The sequence below is a fragment of the Pseudopipra pipra genome, chromosome 6 (assembly GCF_036250125.1).
Source record: "Pseudopipra pipra isolate bDixPip1 chromosome 6, bDixPip1.hap1, whole genome shotgun sequence".
NCBI lineage: Eukaryota > Metazoa > Chordata > Aves > Passeriformes > Pipridae > Pseudopipra > Pseudopipra pipra.
This window is the reverse complement of record NC_087554.1, coordinates 59,646,739-59,659,650: the sequence shown is the minus strand read 5'-3', so window position 1 is coordinate 59,659,650 and position 12,912 is coordinate 59,646,739. Positions and strand designations below refer to the sequence as shown.

The following is a 12,912-nucleotide window of genomic DNA, read 5'->3' as shown; positions in this document are numbered from 1 at the left end:
CAAGGTGGTTGGAACAAGATGGTCTTTAATGTCCCTTCCAACCCAAACCATTCTATGATTCTATAATACAACCATGACCGTGCCTGTGGTCTGTTGCCACAGAACTGTGCATCAAGCAAAATGTACTGAAAAGGTGGTGGTGGTGGTGGGGAAGTGTCTCTGCATCTCCATCCTCTGTCTGTAGGTGTTCCTGACTGAGTGCTCTGTTCAGAAAGTGCTCTGTTTGCTTCGCAGCTGCATAATTTACATGGAAGCTGGTCCTGGAGGAATCTCTTTCATGTAGCTCTCTCAAAGCCCCAGTTCATCAATATGGAGTGGTTGCCCTGCGCTGGGGGATTTGTGGCACGCGGTGGGGTGTGCGGAAGACGAAGAAAAAGGCAGTGTGAGGAACAGTAGGGAATTTTTATCCTGAAATAAAAATTCGTGTGTCCAAAAGAACTGTCTTTCAGAATAAAAGTTGTGTTCTCTCTTTTTGCCTGCAGAAGTGATGCTGTATTCCCAGAGTCAAGCACAGAGAAGTGTTCCCTGAGCCCCGGGGAAAGACACAGTGGTGTCTTTAAGACTGAACTTGCCCTATCCTTAAAAAAAAGAGATAAGCCTAAAAGAAAATAATCCTGACTAGGTAGTAAGATAGGAAACAATGGTTAATTTTCTCAGAGTAATAATAATAGTAAATGGACTGGATTTGGACCAAGGGTTGGACTCGATGATCTCGGAGGTCTTTTCCAACCCAATCGATTCTATGATTCTATATTTAATTCTTTAAACATATCCATGTTCTTCTGGTGACCTATGTCCTAAACCTGAAGAACTGGAAGGCAGGGGGAAAAATAAGGAATTTGGGGTTCAATCCCTGCCAAAACTTTTCCACAACATGTTACGAAGAGAGCTGCTTTGCAGTTACAGAGTGGTGGCTTAATGGTCTTTTTAGCCATCGAAAAGAAAAAAAAAATACAAAATCATAGCTGAGAAAAGGCCCTTGTGTTCAATGACATTCTTCTCGGGGTCAAGTACGAGTGGAGGCTGATTTAGTCATAGACTAAATGTAGCTACAGTTCTGCAGTGCTCCCGAGTGTAATCCATACTAGTCCTGCAGGGCGAGATCCCTGCCGGATTCCAGCGGGGACTGCAGTGTCCTTGTTGCGCAGCGAGGCTGCTCAAGGGTGTTAAAATGCTTAACTTGCAGTTGTTTGAGCACTTTCTGTGATGGCTGATTGATTTACTGTATCTGGAAGTTCAGACCTGGAAACCCGAGCGCGGGAGAATGCCTTCGCCGCCGTGGTGAGCCCGGGTGTTGAGAGGACAGACAGCTGGCGGGTGACCTCAGGAAGATGACAAATGGGGCACCAGGTGCCCCCGCTCATCCAAGGGCGCTCCCAACCCCTCTGGAGTTACGGAAATCACTTGCGCTGGAGGAAGGCTTCCTGTGAGCAAGGCTTCTAGAAATAAACATTAACCTCTTGTTGCCAGCCACGGGCGTGGGGGTAATGAGTTCAAGCAGCTCTTTGGGAAAGAGTTGAAGTAGAAATCCTTTCAGCTTAAAGGAAAAGAAAAAACAAGTTCGTCCGAATCATAGTGGGTTTTGCATATTTTGGAGCTGGGAAGGTTGGGAGGAATGTGTGGGGCAGAGATATGTGATGAGCAACAAGAAACAAAGTCTTCACAGACTGATGGCTCTTTTCTGACACGTGTGGAGCCATTTAAAGCAACTAAATATTTTACTGGGACACAGGGAAGCACCCCATCAATTGAGGAAAGAAAAGTCTGTGCAGAACTTGTATAAAATATTCTTTACAGGGCTGAAGCACGTGAATAAAAAGAAATTGTGTAGCCTCTAGTTTTCCTTTGCTTGCAAAGGATTCATGTATCTGCAGGTTCTGCTTTCCATTTCCTGTTTTTATTTTAAAGCAGGCGGTCGCGTGCTAAAGTGAGGAGAACTTTCAGATAATCGTTGCTTTGAATCTGCCCTGCAACAGCACAGAAAACTATAACCCATCTTGCCTTAGACAGCTGAGGATGTGCCTCCTCTCTCTGCAGCTTGCCTAGTGGGGTTATGGTGTATTCTAGCAGCTTCAGGGCTGTTTTTCTTTTTAACTAAAAAAAAACCCCAACAAAACAAGATGATCTCTCTCATTCCTTTAACTTTTGAAACTGCGTTCAAGATTTCCCGCATTAGCTCAGATCGTCAAGTGCTGCAAAGACAGCAGTGGCTGCTCCCTTGCACTGGTATTTACATTTCCTGAGGCTGGAACTGTAACACCTCATCTGAAGTGGTGCTGCCTGATCAAATGCTAAGAGAACCTGAGTAAATGTAGCATTTTATTATTATCAAAAAGAATATGCAGACACCTACTGTGAATGCTGGGCTCACGTGAGGGGCCAAATGTGTTTCTCAAACATGCACTGGATTTACACACAGGAATTTTTGTCTAGTGTACATCTCTAGCTTGCATAATTCCTCAGTGAAAAGAGGTGGTTTATATAACTTGTTAACATTTCTGACATCTCCATGTACAATTGGATTTGCAGTTCCTTTTGAGGATGGGAATAGGTGAACTTGCACCATTTATGGGGTTTATGTCTTATTTCAGAATCTGTAGTCCGTATAGTCTACAATACTTTAAGTTGATAGTCTCAAGTTCTGTAGTCCATAGTACTTGGAGTTTATAGTCTTATCCACAAGAAATAGTTGTATCAAGGTGGTGCCTGCTTGGGCAAGACCCTGCAGTGGGACTGGAGTTGTCCAAAACTCGTTGTTATGGCAGTGCCTGGAGATCCTGTCCCAGGGCTGCATCCAGCCTGCAGCAAAATGCAGATCAGGTCAGAGGAGTACAAAGCTTCCTTTATTCTATAAAACCTTTTTCATCGTTAGTTTCCTGTCTTTACACTTTAAAACATGCACTTCTTTTAAAATTGTATCAGACAGTTTCTGTGGGGCAGAAGGCATTTCTCCTTGTCCTTTGATCTCAGTTCCTCCGTGCTTTTTCATCTTACCTCTAGGCAATAGCACTGGCTTCTCAGTTACTCCAAAAGCCCATGTTTGTGTGTTAAATACATGTGAGTACCTGAGTCTGGTCTCATGTCTGTTTAAAAACTGGAGCAGCAGTGGAATTGCAGTGCTAGGAAAATGCTGGAGAACCAGGTGCTCTCTAAAAGTTTTCTTCCTTTAAACTTCTTTTTTTATCAGTAGAGGAGTTGGGTTTTTTATGACACATTCACTTAGGAGTACTGAAGATGTATTTTGAGGTAGCTGTCACAAGGAAATTTCCCTCTGTTCCATCCCCCGATAGCTTTTCAGTGGAAATGTTTGGTCTCTGGAGTCTGGATTTCATCACAAAAAGAGGAAGTTTTCAAGGAAAGTAGTAGGGGAAAATCTGATTCTGTTCTGTTCCCCCACCGAGGACTTTGTGTCTTTGCATTTAAAGGTTTTTCTACTCCAGGGTTCACAACCTCACTCACCAGTGCCACAGGTAATTTGTAATAAACTCTGAGATGGGTTGTTAGATACATCTTACAGGTTATGTATGACTTTCACCATTAAAAAAGAAAACAGTTAATGTAAAGCATCACGTAAAAGTGCCTTGGTTTTTACGTTAAACAGTCTGAAAATTCTTTTACTGGTCACTGCAGTAGCTGTGGAAGGACTGGGAAGGAGCAAAGCTGCTCCTTTTGGAGCAGGAGCACTGAGCCCAGAGCTGCTTCTGGGTCACTGTTGCAGCAGGACACGTGTGGCTTTGGGCTCCCAGGATCAGAAATGTTTGCCCTTTCTTATGAGCAAAAAGAGGGAGGAATAACTCAGCACTGATTTTTACCCTTGGAGTCAGAACTGGCTTTATCAGTGACAGCTGTTTCATGGCTAATATTACTTTTCTAGGCTTTTTTTTTTCCTCTTTCAGTGTCTAGTAGCAGAGCTCTGTGCTGTTCCATCTTAACTGAGATGTGTTTTAATTTTGAAGTACTTTGTTTCACCACACACGGTTGACACACACTCCTGCCCTGGCATACTCTGACAGCATTTGAAACAAATTGCTATTTTGAAAAAGCAGATGGAGGAGGCTAAAAAGAATCACTAGAGGTCCTGCATTTCTTGCATTGATTTGGTGGGTTGGGGGGGTTCCTGGCTTTTCTACTGGGAAATTTTATTTCTGGTAGAAAAGAATTCTTCCCTTAGAAGACCTAAAACAGAGAAATAAGAGTTCTAGGAGCCATGAATTCAAACTCTCAATTAGGAGGTTTTTGTAATCCATAACTAAAGCAAATAGAGATCCATTAGAGTCAGAAGGCATCTGCTGTTTAAGAGTTTATTGCAAGATGAAGGCACTAACTTTTCCGTGTTGGAAACTGAAATTAAGATGGTTCTGCAGGAGGTTCTTGGGGCACGGGGAAGTGAAATAGGCTGAGCACCTTTGTGGCAAATGGAAAAGGGTCTGGCACTCATCTGACACCTTGGTGAGCAGTTTCTGCTCTTTAAGCCCTCAGAAACTAGCACAGCTAAGCAGTGTTAGTAATAATAACAAAACAGACTGGTTTACTAAGCTGTCTGCACACCACTGCTGTCTGCAGGTGGGATTGCTGGGGCTGCAGGGGTGTCTGTGGTGGCTTGCTTGTCTTTGGTAGGATATTTCAGCAGCCAAAACTGTATTGTGATATTTAGAGTGACTTTTCCTTACCCCTGCACTATGGGCTGTGTTGGGTCTATAAGGTGCCATAATCTGGGTAAAAATATATTCTTTTTCTCTCTGCCTTGGGGTCTGTTGTATTTGGACCTCATCATGCTTAGCATTGTTTAGACATTCACACTGGTTGCTGCAATTGAATACTCAGAGGCACTGGGGAAAAAAACCCCAAACAAATAATAGAAACCCCTCCCCCGGTGATTGCAGCTATTAAATAGATTTTTTTCCCCATTTTATTCTTGTTGTCTGGAGGGTGGAGGAGAGGAGTGGCTGAGGCAGGTGCCTCAGTGCCATCAGGGCACGGTGCAAAGAGGGATTGAGCTGGACTCAGGAGGAGCCCTTGCCGAGTTTATGGCTGTGTTAAAGTTGCATTCCAGGTTGGAACAGGCTGTGTTGGCTGGTGTTCAGCAGAAATTTCTGACACCAGTAATAGCTAGTGGGTTTGTTAAGATCTAAATTCAATAATAGTGCCCAAATAGCGTCTGCTAAAATACATTAAAGACTGTTTTTTTTTTATTTTTGAGGACCTGGGATCAAGCTTGTAGCTACTCCATGGAAGGATGAATTGCTGTTCTGGATTTCTTTGAGTACCAGCTTTGTGTCTTGTGTTTTTGCCCTGCCTTAGACATTGCAGTGTCCAAGACAGGGAGAACCACACCATATTTGAATAACACCCAGCAAAGGCCTGTTCCCAAATGAATTTCCCGGGGCTATTTAACGGAGAACAGCAACGAACTCAGCTCATTTTATAAACAAATCCTGTTTGGCTGCATGGACTGACTGTGGTAGAGCTGACTGGTTCGAACAAAAACAGAGCTGAGCAGAGGAGCTCAGTTTGTACCTGCTCAGGGACTATAGAGTAACCCAGCCTGCACATTCCTGAACAAAAAACAGGCCAGACACAATCCGGTTTCTTTGTGCCTTTCTTGTCTGATGAGACCCAGTCTCTCCAAGCTTGCTCTGAGTAATGCAGCGATAGCTCATCCCAGGGCCTTGGTAAATCTAATGAAAAGAGTGTCTCCAGAAAGGTTCAGGAATGCAGCAGCCTATGCTACTGCCTTGCTAATGCTTCACACAGTTCTCCAGACTGGAGTATTTTGCTCGCTTTCATGCAACCACTATTTATTATTTAAATGACAAATCTGGAAAATTTCCCAGATCTAATGTCTGCCCCATTACTTTCTGTCTTGGATACTGCAGATAATCAGATGAGCAGTAAATCTATTCGGTGGAATAGAATTACATTATCTTTTTTTTTTTTTTTCCCTGTCAAACAACTTGTGAATGATTTTTCTTTTCTTCACCCCCATAAAATACCTAATAGATGAAAAAAAAAAATCTGTGTGCCAAATACAAGTTATTCCACATGTACCTCCAGCGGTGCATCTGCAGAAATGCCAGTGGGAGTGTATTCATCTTCTGTAGACGGGGAAGATTGTGTGAAATAATTCCTAGCACTGATACTTTCAGTTGGGTGGGTGAAGGGACGTGCTGTGGGCAGTTTTTGGCATCTTGGTTCTTTTTGTTTGTTTGTTTAGGTGGGGGGGTTTTAAGTTTGTTTGGGTTTTGGTTGGTTGTTTTTTTAGCTGGGTTTGATTGTGTCCTTTCTCCATCCTCTCTGATGGTTTCTGAAGTCCTTCCTGAATTTCTCTGAAACAAGACCACCCTGCTGAGCAGTGAAGGGACGTTTGCCAGTGGTCTCACGTGTTACTGAGCTGCCCTTGGATTCTCTGGCTCTCGAAAGCAGCAGCACCAAGGGGTGCTGAGGCTGCCTGGGCCAGGCTGGAAAGGCTCAGGGAATTACATCCCCTGCCATGCTGAGCACCACTACATAGTTCTCCAGCTGTCCCAGTCCTTCCCAATGAAGTGATGGTGACACAGCTTTTGGAAAAGAGAAAACACAGAGAAAACCTGCTCCCAGGAATGACCAGCTTGATTCTGAGCCTTCACACCGAGTGTGAATTGCACCTCTTTCCTTAATAACAGGAGGCTTATTTTTCTGCCCCCCCCCCCTCCACTCCACAGTGATGAGAAACTGAAGGTCAGGAATGAGCCCCCCGAAGGCTCATGAAGAACAAAATACGACGTGTTTTAACTGATGTGAAAGGTTAATGGGGAAGATCAACATCCAAAGGCTGCAGTAAGGAAAGGGGGCTTGTTTGGGCAGAGCCTGAAGCGAAGATTCAGCATTACAGGGAATGGGAAGTGTGAAACCGTGGGGCAGGGAACACACAGCCCTTTAGCCCTGCTCAAAAATAATAGTGCAGACCTTTTTTTAACTTCAGAGTTTAGTCTGCCCTCCGTAAAAACAAGTTACATTAAAAAACCGTGTACCAGAAAAAGCAAACCTCATTTTCCTGGTTTCTGCTTATAAGATTTACAGGTACTTAAAATAAACCTATGAAAAACAGACCCAGTGTGCTGGAATTTGCTAACTAGTGAGAGCAATTACCTCCAGGTCTCAAGACCTAACGGAGCTTGGCTTTTTGGAAATAAAACTTGGCAAGCTCTTCTTCCTGCTGCTGTTGTAAAGGTGCACATGAAAAGATGTGCTGACCTCTGCCAGAAACCCCAGGAATCCAGTTCAGAGAGATTCTCCTGTGGAGGGGATGGCTGGATTCGGGCAGCACAGATGGGGATCGGTGTGGAAAAGCCGGCGAAACATTCGCTTCTCATTGTGTGGCTTCAGCGTGGCAGATTCTTTGCAATTGCCTGGTGTACCACAGTAATTAAATGGGTCAAGAGCAGTAAGTTCAGATACTTAACAAGAAAATAAAGACCTCACTTGACAGCCAGCAGCGGGTCGTGCTCATTTCACAGGAGTAAGGAGAATTAATGCAGGTTGTGCAGTGAAAGTCAATCTGAGCCTTTTTGGCAATGATTTTGTATTGCTTTAGAGATCACCCACCAATTAACTACAAATGCTGTAATGGCTGTAAATCAGGTTGTCTTATGAAACTAATGCTCCAGTTTCAGATGTCCTAGAAAAAGGGAAACAATAGACTCTGCTTTTCTCCTTTCAGTGATATGTAAGTAAGAAAAGATGAGAAAGACACAACCAACCTTTGTTAATATTGAAATGTAAAATAATCCCATTTTCACTGGACTGTTTCATGCATGAGGGGAAAATGAAGTTTGTGTAATGAAGTAAATATGATAGAAGTGGAATCCAAGATGGAAATTGATTTTTGTAAGACTCTCCAGTTTGGAGGGTGGAGGTAGTTTCACACTAGTGTTTTGAAGGAAATTGTTTGTTGTTGTCAGTATCCATTGTTCCTGGCTGGGGGAAGGAGCTCCTGTTTCCCACAGCAGTTGTAAAAGTCCTTTGGGAAGGATGAGATCTTCCTCCTAAAATATTAAGGAACAAGTAACAAGAATGTTAAAAAAAAATAAAATTAAAACCATAAAATGTGCTCTGCCACAAACCAGGAGCTTTCCCCTTGAAAGTTAAGAGATGGGACCAGGTTTGCTGCTGTGTTTGTAGATTCCCTTTGGACTGAGCACTATTAAAAGGGTTTGTGCTCTCCTGCCTAATGGGAACCAATGCCCAGCAGCGAGGGTTGGGCTCCATCACAAGCTGGTCCAAAGCAGCAGAGCTCAGCTCGGCCACAGGAGACAAATTAGGTGTCTCAGCTTCAGCATCTCATCAGGAATCGCTCAGAAACTTTGCTCATGTCTGTGCCTTGCAGTTATTAGGTGCCAGAAATACAGTTTTTAAAACTGTATTTAATCATTTCTCAGTAACCTCTTTTTCTGCAAATTTATGGCATCAATGGGTATGACTGTTTATTATGTCTTACCTATAAAATCTGACCTGTTTTATATACTCTTTATGGAAACAGTGTACAGTCATAAATTAAAAGATGCAACTGTTTTGGATATTTTACTGGTGGTCCTGTATTTTCCTGCCAAAAGTGCAGCTGTTTTAGGTTTCTCGGGATAACATTATAAAAGGCTGTGTGCATTTTGCAAGTTTATGCTTGAATTGCCAAGCCAGAGGTGGAATGACTCAACCTTCCCAGGAGCAACATGTACCAAGTGAGGAATCAAAACAGCTGGCTGAAGTGGGGCAGCTCAGATGGCCACTGGGAGAGGCACTTCTTTCATGGTGGTGTATCTGGTGGTCAGGGTTTGAGATGATTGTCGTGCTGGGCTGGGGATCCCTCTGTGTATATGATGGGGTTTTGGTGCAAAACTAGTAAAGAATCTGGTCTTGTACCTGTCTCACGTAGGGTTACACCGTGGAAAAAGGCCATCCAGGCCCCCCTGAGCAGACACCTTTAATGGGAGCTCTTGGCGTGTGTGGCTGGGTTGGAGCCCTTGGAAGGAGCCAAGGGGAGCCAAGGGTGTTGTTGGTGTGCCAGCACAGGCAGTGTGTTTCCATGTCAGCTCGTCAGGCCGGCAGGTTTGGGGGAGCATTAGATGGCTCTGCAAATGGATGGTGATGCTTAATTCATGGGGAAGTTTAGAGGCTTCTTTAGCCAAAATGTTGACGATCTGATTCCCAGGTGTCAGCAGGCTCCAGACACAGATAGGCCTGAGAGCACAAAGCTCAGCCCTGAGGTTGTCAGAGGAACCAGCATTAACTGACAGAACTGAAGCCCTCCTGTTCCCATGGGAGCACTGAGAGCTTATGAGTTGTCCTTGTCTTAGAAAGAACTACAGAAGGGTGGAAATGAACCCTCCCCCAGAGCAAGCAGAGAATACAAACCTGTGAATGTGCTTAGCCCTGTGGCACTGAGCCGTCCCAGTGTGTTGGTTGGGGCAGCCTGGCTGAAGGTGCGTCCTGGTTTTAACTCATGGAAGCTTTATCCTGCTGTGTTCATGGGTGGCTGGCAGTGGGCAGCCCCATCTCTTTGCTTTCTCCCAGAAGCAGCCTCCACCTCACCATACCGTGCACTACACAGGTGTTTGATGTGTTCATTCCTGCTCTAAAATGACGCTGCTCTCTGCTGCAGGTACCTCACCCACGTACGAGCCGCCTCTCCGCAGGACCTCGCCGGGGGATACACATCTTCCCTGGCTTGTCACCGAGCCCTGCAGGATGCTTTCAGTGGGCTCTTCTGGCACCCCAGTTAGCCAGGGACCACTGGCCTGACACCAAGGGACAGCCAACAGGGCAAGAAGCTGATCAAGCCAGCAGAGGTTGGGGCAGAATCGCTGCCCTCTGCGATGGCCGTGCTGCCATCGCTTTCTCGTGCCCTTTTCTGTGCAAAACCAGCTGTGTTCGAGTGTTAAAGGGAAGAAAACAAAGCCCGTCTGCACGAGAGCTTTGTAAAATGGTGAGATACATTTTTGTGGAGGGGGAAACTCGTTAGTCATGTGGCACTTTGCTGAGGGAGGCTGAAGCAATAAGCCACATCTAATGGGAGATGTGAATAACTCAGCTGTGTATGTTTGAGGCTTAAAGAAATACACTTGTAAATTTTTTTTTTAAATAAAGCCAGACTTTTTTATTAAAGTTTGTGGTTTTACTCTTATTGCAGGGTTTTATTTGCACAAGCATTTAAATGCCATTTTGATTATAACATTTAGTGTCAATATTCAAGCCTACGTTTTCTTCCCATAAAACTAGTTTCCCCAAGTTTAGACAAGTGGGTTTTTCCTCCTGCCAGCTGGATGAGATGAGAAACCCTGTAACTATGCTGACACAACTCCTTCTGGGTGACACTTGGTTCTTACCTTTGCCTGGAAAACCAATATTTAGCTGAAAGTCTTTCTGCTGAGTTCCTCTTGAAGCAGTCTGAGAAACAAGGCTGAGTCATTGAAGCAGTTAAAATTGTGGGGTTATTTTTTAGGGGGTTTACTTGTTTGGGTTTTGTTTGTTTTCTCCTGTTTAGCTCCATTTGCAACTTTTCTGTCGTGCACTCAGGAGCTTCTTTTGGCGGGAACATGCTTTGCCTGGCTTTTGGGATGACCCTTGCCACTTAATTTGCTGCTTTCATGTATTCCTTCCCCTCTCCTTGTAGTGGAATGTTGACTAATGGCAGCAGAGCTGGGCTTCCCATGGGAGAACTGGACTTTGCCATGAGTGGGTATAAACTGCAGGAGATGGGAAACTGCTCAGGACAGGGAGCTTGGACCACGTTTCATGGGCCATCCATTAATAGCTGTTGAATCCTGCTCTGAGGGGTGCACTAAATGGATGTATTTTTTCTATGCTGTAATAAAGAGAAGAACAAGCTCTATTCCAGACTCGGTGCTTTCTTTATTAAGGAAAGTAGAGGGAGGTGGCAAAATTGCCCTTGCCCTTTCCCTGAAATCCTGCCGGTTGTGCCCAGAACAGCTGCTGACAGGGAATGTTACGTGCAAGGCAGAGGTGAAAAGATCACAGCCTGTGGAGCACCTCCCTGCAAGGGGCAGGGGGCCTGGCCTTGGACACAGAGCCTGTGCCTGGGTGCTGCAGGACTGGGGGTGCAGTGCCAAGAGGCCACCTCTGTTGGAATCCATCCCTGAGACGAGCACTGCTTCCCACCTGGGATTCTCCTCTCTTCTCCTCTCTCCCTGAGAGGGCTGACATGCCCACCATTTTTCCAGTCCCTGGGAGTTTTTTCCTTCTGTCACAGGTGCCTGACATCCTGTTGCCAGGTACAAGATGGCACCAGTCTTCTTGAGATTCAGCTCTGGGACCCTGGGAGGGGGTAGCAGCAACTGAGGAGAGTCTGTCCTTTTCCAGCCTGACCCAGACTGGTAAGGATGCACCTCACCAATGGTCTGTTTGTATTCAGTTTGTAAAGGCTCAGGTCATGCCCTAGCAAAAGCAGAACTGCATATACATATTAATTATGTATCATTTAAATACACTCATTAACTTGCCTCATTTGGTGTTTCGTGTGGAAGGGTTGTACACACAAGTGGCAACTGCACAGGAATCTGGAAAACCTCCTGGTTATGAGTATAGCCACTTATCATCTGCTGACTTGCATCTAAACCAAAGTTATGCTGCTGGAATAACACTGGCATTCAATCCTTAAGGGAACAAAACCTTTACCGACTCAAATCCTTCCCTGCCCTGGGACGCTTTAGTCACGTGCTGGAAATCAGTTACGCGCTTGACTTGCTCCACCCAGAAGTGGTGATCAAAGCCGGGTCTCTGCTGGTGCAGTAGTGCCAAGAAGCCCTGAATTTGGGCTCTGAAGCAACGCAGAGTCACAGGGACCTGCAGTCTGTGTCAGGCGTGTCAGCAGAGCTCACAGGCTCACTGCATCGTTCCAGAATTGTCGAGGGCCTTGTCACTCCAGCAGCGGGTGTGGAGGGCTCCAGGGAACAGGAGCCACTGTCAGATGTTTATGGGAAAGGCAGAGGGCAGCAGCTGGAAAGCAGCAGAGCAGCAGCACAGGCTGGGGGTGAGAGCCCAGCGCGCTCCTGGCGCAGCAGTGCCTGGGAGGACACACAGGCTGGAGCTGCTGAGACCACAAAGGCCAGAGGGGGAACGCTCAGGCTGCAGTGCGGTCCAGGGAGGAATCTATGGCAGCACTCAGGACAGCACGGGTGAGTCATGACGGCCTTCTCCCTCTGGATTGATAAATGTGCTCCCAACCCGGGCTGTGGAGCCAAGGGAGAGAAAGGCTGTCACACTGAGCCATGAGCAAAACAAACCCACGGCCCTTAGCAGTGCTTGGGTGAGAACCAAACATCCTGCAGGCTGCAGGCTCAGGGATGGAGCCACAGCAGCAGAGCCAGGAGTGGGATGGACATCTGGTAAGGGAGTTGCTGGGCGTGAGCTGGGAGTGGGGACTGAGGGGAAATATCTGACACTGAGAGGGCGAGCTGAGTTCCCCGGCCAAATAAACTGTTTGTGGTTCATGTTGCCCAACAATAGTTTGGACGGGTAAGAAAAGGAAATCAAAGGCAGAGGCTTTTCAAATCCCTGCAGAATACAAGCAGCCAGTCAGAGAGATCATCCCAGGACTGCAGCAGGGAAGCAGTCAGAGGTGGGGGAGAGCTGGGAGAGGGCAGAGGCACAAAAGCCACGGGAGGACACAGTTTCAGGAAGAGAGGACTGTTTTCCAGGTGCTGGTTTCAGTGTCTGGCACTTCAATACAAACATGTACTTATTCTGCAAACGTGCAAAAGGCATTAGAGTCTTTCCTGCTCTAACAGTGGGCAAACTCAAAGTCAGGAGTCAACTAATCCCTAACTAAATCTCAGTGTTCAAAAGCATTTTTTACTCAAACCCATAGGATATGTGGCTATTTGGCCCTGTCTGTATCTCAGGTTAAGTTTCTGAAGGTTT

At 45.7% G+C, this 12,912-nt stretch overlaps 1 protein-coding gene across 2 annotated transcripts in view; it reads left to right on the top strand.

The window, feature by feature from the left end:
• MNAT1 (MNAT1 component of CDK activating kinase) overlaps positions 1-10,864 on the top strand; it is a 119,768-nt gene extending 108,904 nt beyond the window's left edge. Inside the window, exon 8 of one of the 2 annotated variants that reach the window (XM_064659445.1) lies at positions 9,635-10,864. In XM_064659445.1, coding sequence (XP_064515515.1) covers positions 9,635-9,755 — 121 coding nt within the window. In that variant the 3' untranslated portion in view covers positions 9,756-10,864. Of the gene's footprint in view, positions 1-234; positions 470-9,634 lie in introns of those variants that run through there. The other variant, XM_064659446.1, reaches the window with a different exon arrangement.
• Positions 10,865-12,912: the final 2,048 nt, after the last annotated feature.